Source organism: Gopherus flavomarginatus, chromosome 24 (assembly GCF_025201925.1).
Source record: "Gopherus flavomarginatus isolate rGopFla2 chromosome 24, rGopFla2.mat.asm, whole genome shotgun sequence".
In the NCBI taxonomy this organism is placed as follows: Eukaryota; Metazoa; Chordata; order Testudines; family Testudinidae; genus Gopherus; species Gopherus flavomarginatus.
The window spans coordinates 14,566,344-14,586,169 of record NC_066640.1 but is presented as its reverse complement, the minus strand read 5'-3'; the positions used below and the strand labels follow the sequence as shown (position 1 = coordinate 14,586,169).

Genomic DNA, 19,826 nt, shown 5'->3' with positions numbered 1-19,826 from the left:
GTACCTTTTAATGACCTTCTTTACAATACATTAAAGACCTAAGAAGAGAGAGACGGAGACTTCATGTTCAATGGTGTGAGCACAGGAAGATTAGCTAGGAATTTCTAATCTCTAATCCACATTTCTGACACTGATTTCATCTGCGGCCATCAGCATGTCCTTTAATCTCATTTGTTCAATGGAGATAATACCTACTTCGCAGGGACATTACGAATACCACCTTATTAAGGCTTCCAGAGTAAACAGACACCCTCTGAAGGTGAAAAGCACTATTTAAGTGCTAAAGATTATTAACAGCTCCTGAAGTTTTAATGTCTATAATGGTGCAGCAACACACAATGTTACAGAAAAGGAGCTCAGTATCAATTTTTAACAAATGTTTATTCTTGCAACACATGTTAAACAAATACCAAAAACTGATGTAATAACCTGTTTCAAAAGCAGCAACTGAAAATGATTTTATGTTTAGCAACTTGGCTCACTAGATTATGGGCTTGTGATTCCTACTCAAACTTTACATTCCACATTCCTCAACAGGAAACATTGTCTCATCCTCAACCAAACAGCTTTGTGAGCTGCAAGTCCCAGATCTCTTTGTGAGACTTGTGTTGTGTTGTACATTAGCGCTGTGTTCCTCTTCTGAAGGAAAGCTCACAAGAGGTACTGATTCATTAACAGTGGAGGTGTTAGTTCGTGTGGCTGAACTTTTCCTCATAGCGCCTGACCCCTCTGTAGCCAACGTTGGACCTGGCAAACAATCTACATTTACTGTTTTTGAGCTTTTTTCTCTGCTCTTCCAAGGCACAGACAGATGGCCTTTGTAAAAGTTCCAAACCAGCAAGGAAGAAAAAAGGAGTGCAAATCCAGCTCCCAAGAATTTTAAAATAAGCTTCTCTTTCTGGTCTTCCAGGGATCTTTGTTTTGCTGGGTCATTCAGCAAGGAAGATGAGACCAAAGATTTAACCTTCAGAGTTGTGTCTGCATTTGGTTGATTTGTGGTGTAATTCTTAGTAATAATGAAAATGCTGTCCTGTTGGGTATAAAGAATGTAGCTAGCCACAGTAACAGGGAATTCTTTCCCATTAGCTCTCTCTACAGAATGACAGTCATAAAATCCAGCATCAGCCACTGTCACATTAAATATGACTATTCCTCCATCATAAAGCAAGTATTTAGACTCTTCTGCCTGAAGACTGCTCCCATTAAACTTCCACACCATCCTAGCCAGGTTGGACATGGGTGCGCATTTAAGATGAACACTGTTGCCAATGATAACGGGACAGTTTTTGACATTATTTCCTGAAATTGTGAAAGGTGGTTTCATTAAAAACAATAAAACCTTAATTTAACCTGCCTGACCACATATATGTTCAAAGAAACATCACGATTAATTAAGGAGCATGACACAAAGGACAGTGAGTGTTTTAAGGTGCGTGAATAAACTAGAGAAAATTGACAGATTTAACTGTCTCCTCCCATCTGCTAAAAGGGCATGATAGCACAGATTGGTTCTAGCTGGCCTTATTCCCAGTGATATCTAACAGTCTGAATATGGGCTGGAATTCAGGAACTTGAGTTTAAATTCTCACTTTGCCACAGACTAACACAGGGCTTGTCTACATCACAAAGTTGCAGCGCTGGTGAGGGGGTTACAGCGCTGCAACTTAGGAGGTGTACACATCTGCAGGGCACCACCAGCGCTGCAACTCCCTGTTTGCAGCGCTGGCCGTACTCCCGTTTTGTCTCGAGTGTAGAGGATCCAGCGCTGGTGATCCAGCGCTGGTAATCAAGTATAGACACTTACCAGCGCTTTTCTTGACCTCCGTGGAATAAGCAGGTATCCCAGCATACCTGAGAAAGCCTCTGGTAATCAAGCTAGTCTCCTTCCCCGGCTTGCTCTCGCATTCCCCGAACCCCGAGCAAGCAGGTCTCCTTCCCTGAGGTTTGCTGGGTGGTTCCGGGAACGCGAGAGCAAACCGCGGCGAAGCTGGTCTCCTTTCCCGGTTTCCTCTCGCGTTCCCCGAACCCCCGAGCAAGCAGGTCTCCTTCCCTGCGGTTTGCTGGGTGGTTCGGGGAACGCGAGAGCAAACCACGGCGAAGCTGGTCTCCTTTCCCGGTTTGCTCTCTCGTTCCCCGAACCCCCGAGCAAGCAGGTCTCCTTCCCTGCGGTTTGCAGGGTGGTTCGGGGAACGCGAGAGCAAACCGCGGCGAAGCTGGTCTCCTTTCCCGGTTTGCTCTCGCGTTCCCCGAACTCCCCTTGAAGCCGCCCAACAGCGCTGCAGTGTGGCCACATCTAACACCACTTGCAGCGCTGGTTGCTGTAAGTGTGGCCACTCTGCAGCGCTGGCGCTATACAGCTGTACTAATACAGCTGTAACAACCAGCGCTGCAAAATTGTAGATGTAGACATACCCACAGTATGTAGCCTTAAGTAAATCTTTTCACCTTTCTGTGCCTCAATTTTCACACTCAATTTGTACACTTGCTGTTCTAGCCTCACAAAGCAGTTGTAAGGATTAGATATTGCTTGGACAGGGCTTTGAGGATACAAATGCTTTTGACTTTACCACATTACATGGATGACCTATAATCTATAATAGCTGCCTCTTAAGTTTTCAGTGTAGTTTAAGAGTAAAGTCCCTAATCCTGCAAACATTTACAAATTAAAAACTTTTTAAAAATTAATCACAAATTCATATTTTAAAATTTCTCTCTGAACCAGCAGGTTTTTTTTTTAAATAGCTGACTATATGAGTTATATTTCTGCAGAGCAATACCAAGGGTCAGTCACAGTAACCAAGTTAACAGGACTTCTTATGTCCCACATGATTTCTGTAGCATGGGGGGAAACATACCAACAGCCTCAAAAGTCATGGTTCACATTTTCAACTTCTTATGAGATTAGTGGTTTCAATCTGAACTAGAATATCCTGACTCCAAGTTCAAAACCGTTAAGAACAAACAAGCCAAATCAGCTCAGTGTTTTCTTGTCAAAAATCAATATCGTTTTTACCCCTGGATTGTATTTTAATTTAGCTATAATATAAGGCATTTCAATGACCACAGATATATGACCCACATGAAATAGTACAAAATGAAAATAATTCTATTTCAACAATATTTTATTAAAGATAAATGTTCACGTACCTATTTTAGGACATTTGGAAGCATCACCATTTCTAACACTCTGGATTAAATCCCTGGAGGAAGAGAGAGATGAATAAAAGAAATACACCATGAAGGCATGTAAAAATGTTCAAACTTTTAGGATATTGGCTGTAGAATGCATCCTGGTTTTGTTACATTTTACTGATTTGTAGAACTGAATTTAAAAAGCAAGATAAAATATCATCTCATGTATGGACCTCAAGCAATATCTTTTTACTTACCGCAAGTCTCCTGTTTGATTAGCCACTGGAACACACTTCTGAAAAGACTCAGACCACGAGCAATAAGGATCCCTTGCCAAAACACAATCCAAGCACTGTTTATATCGACTGCATACTGAAACAGGGAGTTGTACAACTTGGGATGGAGACCCTACATATAGCAGGCCCTAGAAATGCAGTATTGAGCTGTTATTTTATAGCACTGTGAGAGTTTTTAAACTTTATGGCATCCAGACAGCAAATTCTGTGATTTGACAATAAATCAACAATATACTTTGAAATAATAGATTACTAATGAAAGAGCATGAGAATATACAAAGTGCTTTGCAGAACATAAGAAAAGACAAGATTCCTGGCCTGAAGAGATTACAGTCTTTATGAAAACTTTGGGAATTATTTTTGACTAAAAGTGATATAAATTGCCAAATGTGTGTTTGAAAGTTTGTTTCAGTTATATTAAAATGCAAAAGATATCTACTTCCACAGACAAAATCTCATATATGCTTTTATTATTAATCAGTGTGATGCTAGAAAAGAGTATGTAGTATATACATAACATTGAAAAGCCAGAGGTACAGTGTAAAAAGAGGAAGGCCTGAAGCATACTATTATACCAATCCCTTTGAAAATGCAGAGACAGAGGATCTACCTTTTTAGAAGACAGTTTAAGAGATTGTACAGGCTCTGGGGACTGAAACAGCTGTATCTCCTCCATAATGAACATTTCCCCGTCACAGCTGAGAGCTTTATGCAAATATCCATTATCTGCATAAAATGAAATGTATTTTTAAAGAGAAACATGTTCAAACAGAGCATAACAGCATTTTCACTTCAATTTTAAAATTCATCAGCCTTTTCTAGAGATTTAGAAAATGAATCTTGAGGACAGGAAATTTCCTGAATGTTCCACAGCAATATTTTCCCCATTCACTTTCTGGTAAGTAAGAAGTAATTATTTTTTTAAGCAATGGAGACGTCCCTGATTTTGGAAGATTTCCCCCACACTGAGGGTCTTCTGATATGGAAGATTTCCAAACAGATCCTCAATGTCGAACAAAACAAACACACACTTTACCTAGGAGCTGGGCTGGAAATTCCAAACTGGCAAGTCAGCTTCTGCTTCCTTGCACTTGTACAAAGATTTTAACCTTTTCTTCAAGAAATTCATGGCTTTTGGTAATAGTCTTGACCAGAAGTCCCTTCATCCTGTGCAAGATTTACCCATGTGCAGAGAGCCAGCAAGATCTATGCATCACTTATGTCACAGGTAAGGCCCATTTTGCTAGGGAAAGCCAGCGAGGGACATTTCCATGACAAATTTTTTGAAAGCCTTGGTATATTTTTAAGTGCCACTATTCTACATTACAAGTGTTTAAGTAGAAAACAGCTATCATTGCAGACCTCTTGACCAAAAGAAAACAGTGAGGCTACAAAGAAAATTATTATTCTGAATAAAACTAATGATAACATAGGTTATGAACTATATCTCCACAAGCTTTAAAAAGGAAAGAAACAGACAATAAAACATCATTCATCAAACATTACACTAAGGCCTGCTCTACACTCAAAATTTACATCTACCTAACTGCAAACACAATGGCTTCAATTCAGCAAAGCTCCACCCAAGTCCCACTGAGTCAAGCATTAAGAGTTTTGCTGAAGGAGGGCCCATAAGATGAAATTTGTCTTCACACAATATACAGTATCTTACACTGGGGAAATAAAGCAGTTCAGCTAGAAACATAACTTGGAGGAAAAAGGAAACTGAAGGCCCATTATAAACCCCCCTGCCTGGTTGCTGTCTGAGACATTATAAGTGGTAAATTAAGACAAAGGATTTTTGGTGCATTATTAGGAGTCAATAGATACTTTTACTTTTTGAAGGCTCAGAAAAAAATTCTAAAACAAACTCTTCCATAATAAATCTCCCCCCCCACCCGCAGCCCCAAATAAAACCACTTACCCGTTCCTATAAACAGAACATCGTATGTTTTTTTATCTAGGCCAGTGATTCTGTCTACTACAATCCTGGTATAATTTGAACCTCTTTTCAGTAGCACTGGCCTATCACCAATTGGATTTACAGCATTATCCATTAAAGGATGGTCTCTAACAAACTGCAGAATTTTATCAGGCAAATCAAGAGAAGTGTTGTATCCAATACTCCGGGCAAAATTATCAATGCACTAGAAACAATGTACAACAAACATAATTACAACCATTTTTATATTCTACCAATTTACAGACAACTGTTACTATGTACTAAACTTTTAGCGATTTCTACCCAACTTTCACAATGGGAATCCATAATTCACTATGGATGAAATTCACCCTGCTGAAGACCTGTGTAAGGAAGTCGCACCGTCTAACCCCAGTGGTAGAGTTGAGCAGGAGAAGTGCCTACTCAGGGGGCCTCCACACACACACAGACCTGGGATGGGGACAAGATGTCTCTGTGTTGGCCATGGAACTGCATCTACACTGGCAAAATCTGGACTAGTAATTCTCTAGCAGAAAAGAAAATCAAGAGAATGTTTTCTTTAGAAGAGAATAAATGAGTATTTACAGCACCGGGACGTGGGAGTGGCACTTCTCCCCTGAACACCATCCATTTAACATGGGAATGTTCCACAGTCACTGGCCCTTTATAGTTTCCTTTGGCGAAGACTTCTTGGACAGTTTTCATACTGAATGCACAAACTGCAGAAATATCCAACCTTCCCCTTAGAGGTGAAAAAGAAGAAAGAGACAATGTGAGTGAGTTATTTTGCCCTTTATGCAGAAGTGAAGGCTATAAAAACAACTTCTTTTTTGCAGTGCATGTTGCTATTTTCTCTTTAGGGTTAGTGAATATATGTACATAAACACACATCTAAAAAGCATCAATCACTGTTTTTGTGATTTGCTGAGAAATGCTTAGGAAAAAGACACTGCGTAAAGGATTTTATTAAAAATATCTATTTTGTTAAAAATCAAGTAACAGCCTCCAAATTAACTCCAAACAGCCTAGGAGATGTACACCTTAAGACTAGTTCTTTACTCTTCATTGATAAATTAGATGACAGCAGGCAGACAGATCTAAGCATCGTGGTTAGTCTCACTTTCTGCTCTCCACTTTTTATATATAATTCTCTCCTCCCCAAACCCCACTATTTCATCCTGCTATAAAGTATGTCTTTCCCCTTTGTATCCAGTCTGAAATAGTTTTCAAAATTAAATCTGAAAGATTATATGGATTAAAGGTGAATTGGGGGCCTGGGTCAGGTGCTCACCTCAGTAACACTAGTTAAATCCAGAAAGACTCCAGTTACTTGAGTTACACTGGATTTACACTGATGTAACTGAAAGCAGAATGTGGCCCCCTCTCTAACCCATGCCCATAGCTATACTGGCCCTTGAGAAAACAGACTAGGTACATAGGGAGAGTCCTCTCATTTGAATTCCATGATGCTGAAGTGACTGTTTCCACAATCAGAATACGAAATTTAAGAGGAGCCCTTGCAGAATCCCACTTACGCACATTGTGGCCAAAATCAATGGGATGTGAATGGTGGTATAAATTATACAGTATGCATAAACTGATACAGCGACAAAGTAATGCAACTTTCATTGATCTAGATATCTATCTCAGGATTTTGATGCCTTTACAAACTACCAAAGCTACTTTTTCACGATTACTTTGCAGTGGTACCCTTTGACATACACAATTCTGGTACATTTTGTCTGTGCCTCTTTATATTATATTATATAGATAGACAGACAGACAGACAGACACACACACACACACAGAATGAGATCAAATTCATCAGCTGTCAAAACTGCTTGGAGTTCTGTTTTTATTTTCAGAAAGTATTAGATTAGACAAGTGAGCTTTGACAGATGCTGCATTTGGAAGAAGGATACTTCAACTTGCAGTGGTTTCCTCTCATGAGGGTACTGCTTATTCTGCATCTTGGAAGCCCAGCTGCTTCATTTGATAGAGGAAACAACACAGGAAGAAGTCAGGGTTTTGTTCTATCTAAGTGATAAACAAAGTCAATTTAAGTTTAGTTAGTTTTAAGGTTTTCCACCAGCCTGCCAGAGAATGCCTAACTCAAGTGTCTGGACTGGCAAAGCCCTTGGTTAGTCTTCAACTAAAAGCTTTAGCCCAGAGACTGAAAACACCTAGCTTCAGCAAATGGCAGTGCTGACTCAGTCAGATCAAACAACAAGTCTGTTCCATTCAAATATATGGAACAAATAGGGTGACCAGATAGCAAGTGTGAAAATTCGGGACAGGGGATGGGGGGTAATAGGAGCCCATATTAAAAAAAGCCCCAAATATCGGGACTGTCCCTATAAAATTGGGACATCTGGTCACTTTAGGAATAAATGATCAAGTCTTATTCTGAGTCCCTGACCAATGGCTGCAATCAGGCCATTAACACTAGAGTGAGAGCTCACTACTGAATTCTGAGATTAATCTGCATTCATTAGAGACAAGTTACCATTGGAGGGAAGGCAGTGAACATATAAACCCTGGAAAGGCTACTTCACCAGCTGGAAGCAATAGATATAAACCTAGCACATAAATAACTAGGACGGGCTAAATAGCTACATGCATGAGTTCCATTATCAAAGGATTACATTCTTTGTAGTATTACAGTATTGTCTACTCTAGAAAGCTCAATCAAGATCACGGCCGCACTGTGCTATGCACTGTACAAACACATCGTGAAAGACAACCCCTACCCCAAAGAGTTTACAGTCTATGTGAAGGGTTCACAACTAATCCAAATTCACATAAGCTTGGTTGTAACAAGAGACAGAAAGTTCAGAAGCTCAACAATGAATTCAAATCCATCCTCTGTTGTAGATTCTGGTGATAATAGCAAGCTTCAGGTACTTTCATAATCTGTTTATTATAAATTATTATTATTATACAATTTCCTCATATAATAAAAAACAAAAGAGAAAATGAGAGAGAGAGAGAGAGAAGATTATATCTTCAGTGAAATCAATTTCCAAATGAAGTTTGACTTGACAGGGGATAGAGGAGAAAAACATAAACAAACAGTTCTAGCTTTTATGATGCAAATAACTAAACAATGCACCTCAAAGCCACAGGAAAAAAAAGGTTATTTACCTTTACAATAACTGGAGTTCTTTGAGATGTGTTGTCCATGTATATTCCACTCTCGATGTGCACATGCCCCATGTGCTCAAGATCGGAGCCTTCTGGCCACAAGTGTCTGTTGGAGCCATACATGGGGAAGGCATGAAGAGTGAAATGGACCCAACTGCCATTCATTTCCATCACCATAGCAGAATCCAGGTGTTATAGCATTCCCCAATAATGAGGAAGGAAGGCAGGTTGTGGAGTATATATGGGGACACCACATCTTTAAAAACTCCAGTTACTGTAAAGTTAAGTAACTTTTCTATCTTCTCTGAGTGCCTGTCCATATACACCTCTACCTTGATATAACGCTGTCCTTGGGAACCAAAAAATCTTACCGCATTATAGGTGAAACCGCATTATATCGAACTTGATTTAATCCACCAGAGTGCACAGCCCCGCCTCTCCCAGAGCACTGCTTTACTGCGTTATATCTGAATTTGTGTTATATCGGGTCACGTTATATTGAGGTAGACGTGTATATTCCATTCTTGGTGACTCTGAAACAGTGACCTGATGTAAGGAAGCAGGTACTTGAAGTATACTTGGACAAAGATTGCAGTACAGCTCTACCAAAAGAAGCATCAGATCTTGATGCTTCCTCTATGTTGGAATGGCTGCCTTGCATTACTTCAAATCGAATTACTCAGAATGGGACATCTCCAAGCCACAGTACCAAGAAGATGAGGAAATGAAACAGCAAATAAGGCAGATAAAAACTCCCTAAACTACCCACAGTTTTCCAACAGGCAACTATATAGATAATTAAGTAAAGATTAGGAAAAAGCAACTCATCAAGACATGGGGACACTGGGGAGCGCTCTCTCCCAGCAATGGGCAACAAGAAGGAACTGAATGATGGTTGGGCCTGCTCCGACCTTTATACTCTCACTATGTGAGCATGAAGACACTCATAGCACATACACAGCTGCAAGAAGAGACTGCTGGCCAAAAGACACTGACCTCGAGTGCATGGGGGTGCATGAGCACTAAGAGTGGAATATTTATAGACAAGCACTTGAAGAACTTTCCTACAGAACGAACCACAATAGAAAAGCTTTGCTTAGGGGCTGAAACTAATGCAGCAGCAATTCACGTACCAGAAAGCTTTTACATTTAGGTTTACAAAATATCTGAATTATTTTCAGATACACAAACCCAACCTCTGCTTTGAAAAACTACTTCAAAATATTAGTAATACATGCATTTCTTGTATCTTACCATTGTTGAGTAAAAATACCATAAAACATGCTTTCCCGCCAATCTGCTCTCTTAAGTAAAAAGACATCCTGAACAATATTAAACTGGAAATTTGATTCTGGAACGGAACAGATAAGTCTGGATTTTAAAAATGACGTCCATCTTTTTTGCAATATGCGTTTTCCACCGAGATCACTCTGTATGAAGGGAAAGTGTCATCACTTTAAAGTTTATAAAGCAGGCTGATTTAATTCACATAAACACACTTGGTAGCACTATCACACAAGGGCTTGTTCAGTCTTCCTATATGAATCAGAATTTTCAAAGTCAAGAGATTTGAATGTCATGGGAAGTTTGAACAGGGGGTTCTGAAGAGTGTGGAAGGAGAAGGAAGTGAGTTCAATTATAGAAGCCTGGCAGTAGAATTTTAATTGATAAGATGGACAATGCAGATGGAACCATGTTTGCTCATTCTGCCATGAAGCTTTATCTAAACTACTTACATACTTTAAACAAAATTACTATACTACAAATACTAACTTTGCAGACACGAGCAATTCTTGACACCAGAAGTTTTTCATAGAACTCAAATTCAACAGCTGTTTCAGTGAAGAACACATAAATTTTATCATCATCTCCATCTGGATTAGATTCACTTTCCCGCACAATATCCATATAGACAAAGCTGGGCTCTGGAATATATAAACACACATAATGCAACAGTTTTTTCTAATGTAGAGGACAAAAGGCAATGAAATACCATACATATCAAAAGTGGATTTTTTTTTAACTGTAGTAAAATAATGTTTTCTTAGAATGGTGGGCAAGGAAAGGAATGGAAAGAGCTTATGAGTTAGTACACAATTTTTTTTTTAAATCTATCCAAGTGAAAATGGACTACTAATTGCCTGTTCACCTTAGTCCTTAATTATAAGCTCACTTTTATCTTTAGTCCTCAATTTAGGAGCTTGCTTTTTCTGGACACAGCAAAATCAATGCATATTAATTTCAGACAGTTAGAGGTACACTGATGCCTAGATTTACCTTTTACAGGAGATGAAATTTATTACCACCAATGCTAAATGGGAACCTTTTACATTTTCTAAAGTAAAGGTTTATGGAGGCGTTTAATGCTCATTTATCTCCCTTCCAATTTTATGCAGAATAAGGTTTGTATGGAGAGAGGAACCATTTTATGGACAATAAAGGGGCCTAGAGAAATAAAAAAGCAACCCTCCACAAAAGTGAGCATGCCTAGAATAGGTTTTGTGTATACAGACCCTGCAATACAGACATGCAAGATGAAGTAAGGTAGAGATGGGAGTAACAGACTTAATTCTGAAAAAACAAGGAAATTCAAAGTCAACATCTGATTTTTTTAGGAGTTTATTTGCCTTTGAGTTTAGGGCCTGTATAAAAGTTGATATAAAACTGTAGCAATTCCTACAAAGATGCCTTAAGATCCATTGTGTTTACTAATAACAGGACTAGAGAAATATTGAAATCCATTACTGATGCTTATCTATTTGCATTTTGTTAGCTTATCCTATATTAATTAGTGGAGTCTAGCATGCCATGGAAGCTGGTTAGAAAAAAGATGCACCAACCAGTTTTTGCTTTGCACACTATTCAGTGTGAAGCACTTGTCACTGTGTATAAGATATACATGTTATTTGAAATACACACACACAAAATCTGTTCTGCTAAATCTACTGCTGCCTGTGCTTATCAAAGAGGGTTGTTAGTTACAATACTGACAGAATTGGGATGAGGTCCTAAACCAGCCTCTGCTTTATTGTGATACTTATTCAGTAAACCAACAAATGTTACAGGTGTTAACATATTAAAAAGTTTCACAATAAAATAAAATTCAATTGAATTTTAAACCAGTATCAAGAAAGACTGAAAATAATTATGATCTAACATTTGGCTCCCATGCTTTCAGAGTCATAAACTATGTCACTTTTCTGCAGGCATCTTAAAAATGGCAGCTGCCTTTAAACATAAACAGTGACATGTAATCTAAATCCTTATATACGGCAAGGGGGAGTACCTCACATTAGACTTTCAGAACTCTACACCGGGAAGAAAAATGGGTGCGTTCCTTAATTTTGTGTTTAAAAAAAAATCAAGCAAGATGGAATATTTGCCCTGCAGGGGCTAAAATATGTATAAAAACATCTTACCATTTAGCCAAGATGCTTTAAACTCTGTCCTTAGATGGTTTCTCAAACTGCGAAGTATAATAGGCTCAGTGCCCAAGAAGTTATTTGAAGTGGCTGAATAAAATGCACTATCTGTGAAGAGTTTAAAGAAATAAAAGTGCAAAAAATACTTTCTTACAATGCAAAGGAACAGTCATAAGTTATATGTATTTCTCACATGCAAATATTTATAGCAAAAGTAACTTGAGGAGCATGTATAGCTATGATTTTACCTGCTGAAAAGTCTAGGCTGCTGGTCTTGCAAGGTGCTGAGCACCCTCAATTCCTACAGAACTGACTAGGAGTTGAGTCCACGCAGCACCATGCAGAATTAGGTTCGAAAGATTGTAAGATGTTGGGGCAGAAATGTATTTTGTTTTGTTAGCTTTGTAGACATTTGTCTAAAATGAATCAAGGCTCAACTAGCTGGAAGTTACATGTTGCTTGTAACTGAAGATCTCTGAATGTGAAACTTTTATATATTGATATTGTTCAGAGTATCTATAGGCCCCTAGAGTGGACCTTAAGAAGAGTTAACAGAAAAATGTGAAGAACATTGCTGTGTGAACTCTATATTTATCCTCCTCACCATTTATAATGAATCATGGTGAATTATGTACACCAGACATCAGTCCTGCTAGGCAGCTTGTTTTCTTAAGAAACAGCCAAGTATCCCCAGCACCTACCAAGTACAAATCTTTTTTATCATTATTTGAAGGTTACCTCTTTTTAAGCAACTTTATGTCAGTCCCTTGAGCAGTCTCTTAAAAATAGATTTCACTTAGTATTTGTGCATAGGTCCAAAATGAGTTAACATGGAGAGGACGCAACATGAATTTAAAGTTCCAGTAAGGTCAAAGGATAAATATAAGAATATAGTTTAATAGGCAAAGGACAAAACATACAATGAATGTTTGAAAGACAACAATTGCTAGGTGGACTCTCAGAGAAGTGACCCAGACAACCACTCTGGTAATCTCAAATGTTGCTAAGGGACATTGAATAAGGTTTCAAGGGTAGTTTTTGCACAAGAAAGAAAATCTTTTCCATGTGGCTTTCTAGTAAATACATCTGAAAGATTTCACAGTGCCTGTGTGACCTTCAAACATCTGAAACTTAAGAAATTCAAGACTAAGCAGTTAGATTCAAGGATATCAGATATGGTTGCAAGAATCATACTAAGAAAATCATTAGCAATTAATCTTTCTGAAAAAGTCCCTATCAATGAGCCAGCAGAGGCCAAAAGGGAGACACATGTATCAACGCACTAAAAACTGCTCCATTTAGTTTTTTATATAATAGTTTCATCTGTGTTCTCTTCCAATGTTTAAACAACAGATCAGTGGTTAACACTTCATGAACATGCACAGACATCAAATGAGAATTATAGTAGCTGACATCTGATTAGCAGTGAAAAATGATTTAGTCTTACACGAAATTCCCAAAACATACCAACTAACAGAGAAGCATAATTCAGAGTAGGTTCAAAAGGACATCTTCCTCTGCTTTCTTCAGCTTTCCCTTGCAGATGAATATCTGTACTGTTGATGACCTGTTGTAAACAATCATTCTATCATGCTGAAAGTAAGACTCACATCTGATAAAATAAAATAATTAACAATTTATTTTAAAAGAAAATAATCATGGAGTGAATATGGAAATGTGAGTATTTGTACAAATAGATATGTATTCAGTCTGTTTTTTCTGGGCTTCTTTGTTTTTAATTAGCTAATATGAAAACTCCTCTTTCAATTAATTGGCCACTGTCAAAACACCCTGCCCAGAGTCACAGTTTAAATCTGCTGAGATTATGTAGAGGGTAAGAAACCAAATAAATACATTTTGGTTTGGAAAATTTATTTCTTTTTAGAATGCACGCTCTTCTATTGGAAGTAACAATGCAAATTCCCTAAATACTGATGAGCAAATTTAAAATCAGGTACAACTGCCACTACAGCGAAGCCCTCAGTCTTTATAAGTCGCCTGCTATGTGAGAAAGTAAGTTAAAATAAAAAGCTAGGCTCTTATAGGTGCATTTGGTGAAAATATAGCATTCATCTGATTTGCAACCTACTGTCAGCATTTATTATTTATATAGCCTCAATGGTGTTCCTGGCACTCAACTGAAATGTAATCCTGTTTTAACTTTTATTTTTAAACAAAATTTGTTCAAAGCAAAACATGACTAGATGAACAAAGAAAGGAACTAAGAATAGTGAAATATACATACAGTAAGTAAGCATGAAAATCATTCATAAATATATGCAGAGACAAGGCAACAAAATAAGAAACGACAATGACTGTTTCCAGAAATAAAACTTGCTAGCAAAAGATGGAAAATACAGAAGTCATAACGCAAGCATTTAATTGCTGCTGCTAAATTTGTTTCATTATGATCATACATTACAAATAATTAATTTTTTAAATTAAAATAATTACAATAAAATAATTAATACTAATTTTCCATAGGAAAATTACTTGGAAAGGTGCTTACAGATCTACCATACTAATCAAACAATTATATGCACACGCAGTAAAGGCTGTATTTAAGTATATAAAATGCTTACCATGTAATCACAAGCTGGGTAAAATGCATTGGTTCCACAAACATATAAATTAGTGTCATTTATCTTATGAAGGAGGAGGATGTAGTTTCGGCAATCTACCTGAAACAGAAAAAATAACAGTAAATTTTCATACTTAGGGGCGAGTGCATGAAGGCTTCCAGGTGCCTTCACAAAAAGCAAGCAAGACCTTAAAACACATAGAATGTGTCCAAATACACTGGACTCACGCTCAATAGATAAATTAAAGAGTAACACAAATTTTAATACTCAACAATTTTCAATATCAGATCTTAAAAGTATGTTTACAGAAATTACTAATTACATATATCAGAGGGGTAGCTATGTTATTCTGGATCTGTAAAAGCAGTAAAGAGTCCTGTGGCAGCTTATAGACTAACAGACGTATTGGAGCATGAGCTTTCGTGGGTGAATACCCACTTCCTCAGATAATTACATATATAGTTGTGCAAAGCTCAGACACAGAAAAGCACTTTAAGTACATGCTTAGCTTTAAGCATGTAAACAGTCACAACTGATTTCAGTGTTACTGCCCACGTGCAAAAGTGCTTTGCAGGATCAGGGCTTAAATATGCATAGCACTATATAGATAGAGGGTAGTGCCAAACAGAAAACAGTCTGAAAATAAATGCAAGACCGAATGCATGCAGTGTGAGGTGTGTCAGAAGTGTAGTCACTGTAAAAGAATAGAAGTTTCAAAACCAGATTCCTATATACTTGCTTATTGTTTTTAAAAAGCTATTCAATATGGTAACTTATTTAATAACTAGGTAGTGAAAATGAACACTTTACCTACTTTGTCCTTTCCTCTGCGAATGCATTCCAATTGCCTATCCCTTGTTGCGAACCAGTCCTCCTGGAACCCAAAAAATATCCCATATTTAGCACACTGTGATTTTTGGTCTAAAATTCTAAATGTAAAATCAAAACCAAAATAAATCTACATTTTAGTTTAAAGAGCAAACCCAACTGCCACCTTCATGGAGATTCCCCTAGCAGTGGTGCTGGTGTGATGCCACTGCATCAGGAGAGGGGGCTAGATTTAGGAGTTACCCCAGGGGTAAGTGCCCCCAGGAGAACATAGACCCCATGTGAGCAGGGGCTTTCTGATTGGGCTAGGTAATGAGTTCCTGGATTTGGCCTTTACTGACAGTCTCTGGGTTGTCACGTGGGACACAAGATGCTAAAAGCACATTTTATAAATGAATTACATCCAATGACATCACTAGAATACTGTAGTGGATGTCACAAAGCACAAGCAGTTTCCCCTATGGACTCTGCAACATGCTCAGCCACACCCAAATCCTGTAAGTTGCTCTGCGTGAGCACACACCTCACTTTCATCGGGGTTTTGCTCAAGCATGTAGAATTCACCCACATGGAACAGCTTACAAGATGAGGGCCCCAGTTTGTACAGAAACCTCACAGAACACACAACTTCCTCATCAGAAGGCATGTCTTTCACATCAGATCTAAATTTATATGCCTCATAATATCTTAGTGTTCTTTCACTTCTATATTTGTAAATTATTTACATAAAAAAATGCCATATCACAAAACAGATTTCATGAGAGAGGAACCTAAAAGAATAATTAAACCCCTTCACTTGAAGTCAATGAGAGATGTGGGTACGCAGCACCTTAAAAATTAAACTATTACAGTCTAAAGGCACAAATCAGTATGATACAGAGCTGCACAATCGAAAAAATAATACAATGCTATCCAACAGAGCTAACTCTGAGTGGCTGCAGATTTTATAGATTTGTATCCTTCATGGCACAGCTGTGTCTTCAGTTTTAAAAACAGGAATTACAAAGAGATAGGCAGGCAATGACTGATGCATATTACCACCTTGAACAGAGGTATCTAGTTACCTTGGATTTATGAAAATATTTCAGCAAAAATAATAATTGTACTGTGTCATTTAAGTCATTGTTCCACATGAGGGCATTGGAGGGTTGAGATGCAATCTACAGTCAGAGAGCCAAGAGGTTTTAAGTGGTAGTTACTGTGCTGTTAACAGCACCCCTGAGGTTTTATAACCCGTAGCTTTATCACTAACTAAGATGATTTGGGTCCTGATCCTGCAAGGATGAGAGTAAATCAACAAGGACTACTTGTGGCACCTTAGAGACTAAACAATTTATTTAGGCATAAGCTTTCGTGGGCTAAAACCCACTTCATCAGATGCATGGAATGGAAAATATAGTAGGCATATATATATATATATATATATACACACACACACACACACACACACACACAGAGTACATGAAAAGATGGGAGTTGCCTTACCGAGTGGGGGGTCAGTCAACTCCCATCTTGTCATGTAGTGTGTATCATAGAATATCAAGGTTGGAAGACACCTCAGGAGGTCATCTAGTCCAACCCCCTTGCTCAAAGCAGGACCAATCCCCAACTGAATCATCCCAGCCAGGGTTTTGTCAAGTCTGACCTTAAAAACCTCTAAGGAAGGAGATTCTGCCACCTCCCTAGGGAACCCATTCCAATGCTTTACTACCCTTCTAGTGAAAAAGTTTTTCCTAATATCCAACCTAAACCCCCACTGCAACTTGAGACCATTACTCCTTGTTCTGTCATCTGGTACAACTGAAACAGTCTAGATTTATCCTCTTTGGAACCCCCTTTCAGGTAGTTGAAAGCAGCTATCATATTCCCCCCCTCATTTTTCTCTTCTGCAGACTAAACAATCCCAGTTCCCTCAGCCTCTCCTCATAAGTCATGTGCTCCAGTCCCCTAATCATTTTTGCTGCCCTCCGCTGGACTCTTTCCAATTTTTCCACATCCTTTTTGTAGTGTGGGGCCCAAAACTGCACACAGTACTCCAGATGAGGCCTCACCAATGTCAAATAGAGGGGAATGATCACGCCTCTTGATCTGCTGGTAATGCCCCTACTCATACAGCCCAAAATGCTGTTAGTCTTCCTGGCAAAAAGGGCACACCGTTGACTCATATCCAGCTTCTCGTCCACTGTAACCTAGGTCCTTTTCTGCAGAACTGCTGCTTAGCGTTCGGTCCCTAGTCTGTAGCGGTGCACGGGATTCTTCCGTCCTAAGTGCAGAACTCTGCACTTGTCCTTGTTGAACCTCATCAGATTTCTTTTGGCCCAATCCTCTAATTTGTCTAGGTCCCTCTGTATCCTATCCCTACCCTCCAGCGTATCTACCACTCCTCTCAGTTTAGTGTCATCTGCAAACTTGCTGAGGGTGCAGTCCACGCCATCCTTCAGATCATTAATGAAGATATTGAACAAAACCAGCCCCAGGACTGACCCTTGGGGCATTCCACTTGATACTGGCTCCCAACTAGACATGGAGCCATTGATCACTACCCGTTGAGCCCGACAATCTAGCCAGCTTTCTATCCACCTTATAGTCCATTCATCCAGCCCATACTTCTTTTAACTTGCTGGCAAGAATACTGTGGGAGACCGTATCAAAAGATCTGCTAAAGTCAAGGAATAACATGTCCCCTCATCCACCGAGCCAGTTATCTCGTTATATATCTGCCTACTGTATTTTCCACTCCATGCATCTGATGAAGTGGGTTTTAGCCCACGAAAGCTTATGCCCAAATAAATTTGTTAGTCTCTAAGATGCCACAGGGACTCCTCATTGTTTTTGCTGATACAGACTAACACCGCTACCACTCTGAAACCTGAGGTTCTGAGCAATTTCATTTCCAACTAAATTCAGTGATGCTCAGCACTTTGCAGCGCCAAGAAGCAAAACATACAAAAAGGGCCTTACTTTTATTGTCATTACAATAGGCACTCATATGCATTAAGCAGACTGATACCAATCTGGCAAACTCTTACTCATGTGAATAATGATAAGTAGTCCAACTGCTTTTAACAGTTCTACTCACATAAGTGCCAGTCCCAAGAGTAAAGATTTGGCCTTTGGTCTACATTTTCCCAGATCTGAAAGGTCCATTATCATCACTGAGCACTACACTGAATTTGTAACCTCTTAAGTACAGTGCTCAATATTCCTACTGGAAAAGCTTCATAGACAGTTGTAATTCCCCAGATCATAGGACTGAACATCTATCTCATACTAACAGTTGCAAGACATTGCACTGTTGTCTTTAAAGATCTGAAAATTAAATTTCAGAAAAAATATAGCCTTAAGCAAGACAGGTTTTTTAAAAAGGGATAAACAGTTGTTCAGCTTACACTGGCTATTTCTCTTGAGATGTCATTCAAGTCAAGTGCAAATATAGCATCTCTGGCTCCAACAAATAAGATATCAGTTTCTTCACTCACCAAGAGTGTGGAAAAATTGGATAATCCTGGTTTCATAAAAGTTTTTATATTTCCATCTAAAAACATACAAGTTATAAAGTTATTTTAAAAATTATTTGCTGCAAAAATACCACTGCCATGAAACAAAAATACCAGACTGAAAAATGGATAGCCGTGGGACAAAGGCTTATATTTTAGTCACATTTTCCAGGATCGTGTTTTAAATAATTTTCAGTTATATATAGATATTTTATTTCCACTATTATTTTTCTATATAACCAACACAAAATCATTATTAACTGGACACCAAAGTCTCCAGCCGTGAGATTTAATGTTAGGGTAAATCACAGCAGAACATGCATACAAGAATCTGGGGGAGAAAGAATGACCAATGGTGTTGAAAACTGTGTTGTCTTCGAGATTATCACGAAGAGTTCTTTGCATGAAAAGCAAAACTCTTCTACCTGTTAGATCTCACAAGTTAAGTAGTTTTGGAATGTGTCAGTACTTGGATGAGGAAATGCTAAGGGATGACAAAAGATGGGTTGGTTATGCAGTAGGTGGCATTCTTTTCTCTGAACCTGTACTGGAGATCAATGCCCCAACTTGGTGTTAGGTGATACTGTGTTATTGAAAGTACCATCCTTCAGATGACACAAAGCCTAACATGTGAAAACATCCTGTGGGGATTAAAGATAGGATATCATAGCATTCAAGAGATTGGAGTCCATAATACTAGTATCCTGGCCAAAAGCTAACTGAAAATAAAGTAATTGCTGTTTCAGTCAGTTTAGCTGGCAATTCTTACATACCTAGCACACAAAGGGAACCCTACTACTCTTCAGCATGGATTTTTAACATAAGAGTTTTATCACACTTACTTTGGTATGTTACTGTTTTTCTGGGAATGCAGCTCAGGATAGAGGCTTCCATCTGTTGCATTAATCCATAAACAAGATAGAGACAGAGGACAGCAGAGGTGCCACTCATTTTCAGAAATCCAGTTAGAATATAATCTATCC

The 19,826-nt window shown here is 38.5% G+C and overlaps 1 protein-coding gene across 8 annotated transcripts; it reads right to left on the bottom strand.

Annotated features, from left to right (window-relative positions):
• Positions 1-362: 362 nt before the first annotated feature.
• LOC127040197 (semaphorin-4D-like) lies at positions 363-19,825 on the bottom strand. 8 transcript variants are annotated; one of them, XM_050934047.1, is made up of 14 exons: positions 19,686-19,825; positions 18,736-18,881; positions 15,333-15,392; positions 14,519-14,617; positions 13,404-13,503; positions 11,934-12,044; positions 10,288-10,439; positions 9,769-9,944; positions 5,956-6,112; positions 5,353-5,575; positions 4,039-4,154; positions 3,390-3,556; positions 3,148-3,200; positions 363-1,299 (listed from the first exon to the last, which is right to left on the bottom strand). In XM_050934047.1, the coding sequence occupies exons 1-14, from the start codon at positions 19,792-19,794 to the stop codon at positions 515-517; spliced, it is 2,454 nt and encodes an 817-aa protein (XP_050790004.1). In that variant the 5' UTR covers positions 19,795-19,825; the 3' UTR covers positions 363-514. The 8 variants fall into 8 exon arrangements, with proteins under 8 accessions (XP_050790004.1, XP_050790005.1, XP_050790007.1 ...); XM_050934051.1 differs by having other exon boundaries at positions 910-1,030; XM_050934048.1 differs by lacking the exon at positions 5,353-5,575 and having other exon boundaries at positions 5,961-6,112.
• Position 19,826: the final 1 nt, after the last annotated feature.

Bases quoted from the DNA above. Each gene is read 5' to 3' on its own strand.
- LOC127040197 (XM_050934047.1), bottom strand. From the start codon at position 19,794: ATGAGTGGCACCTCTGCTGTCCTCTGTCTCTATCTTGTTTATGGATTA. The intron at 15,393-18,735 runs GTAAGCTGAACA...TTTGGGTTCCAG, and splicing joins TCTCAAGAGAAATAGCCAGT to GAGGACTGGTTCGCAACAAG. The intron at 3,201-3,389 runs GTAAGTAAAAAG...CTCTTCCTCCAG, and splicing joins AATCAAACAGGAGACTTGCG to GGATTTAATCCAGAGTGTTA.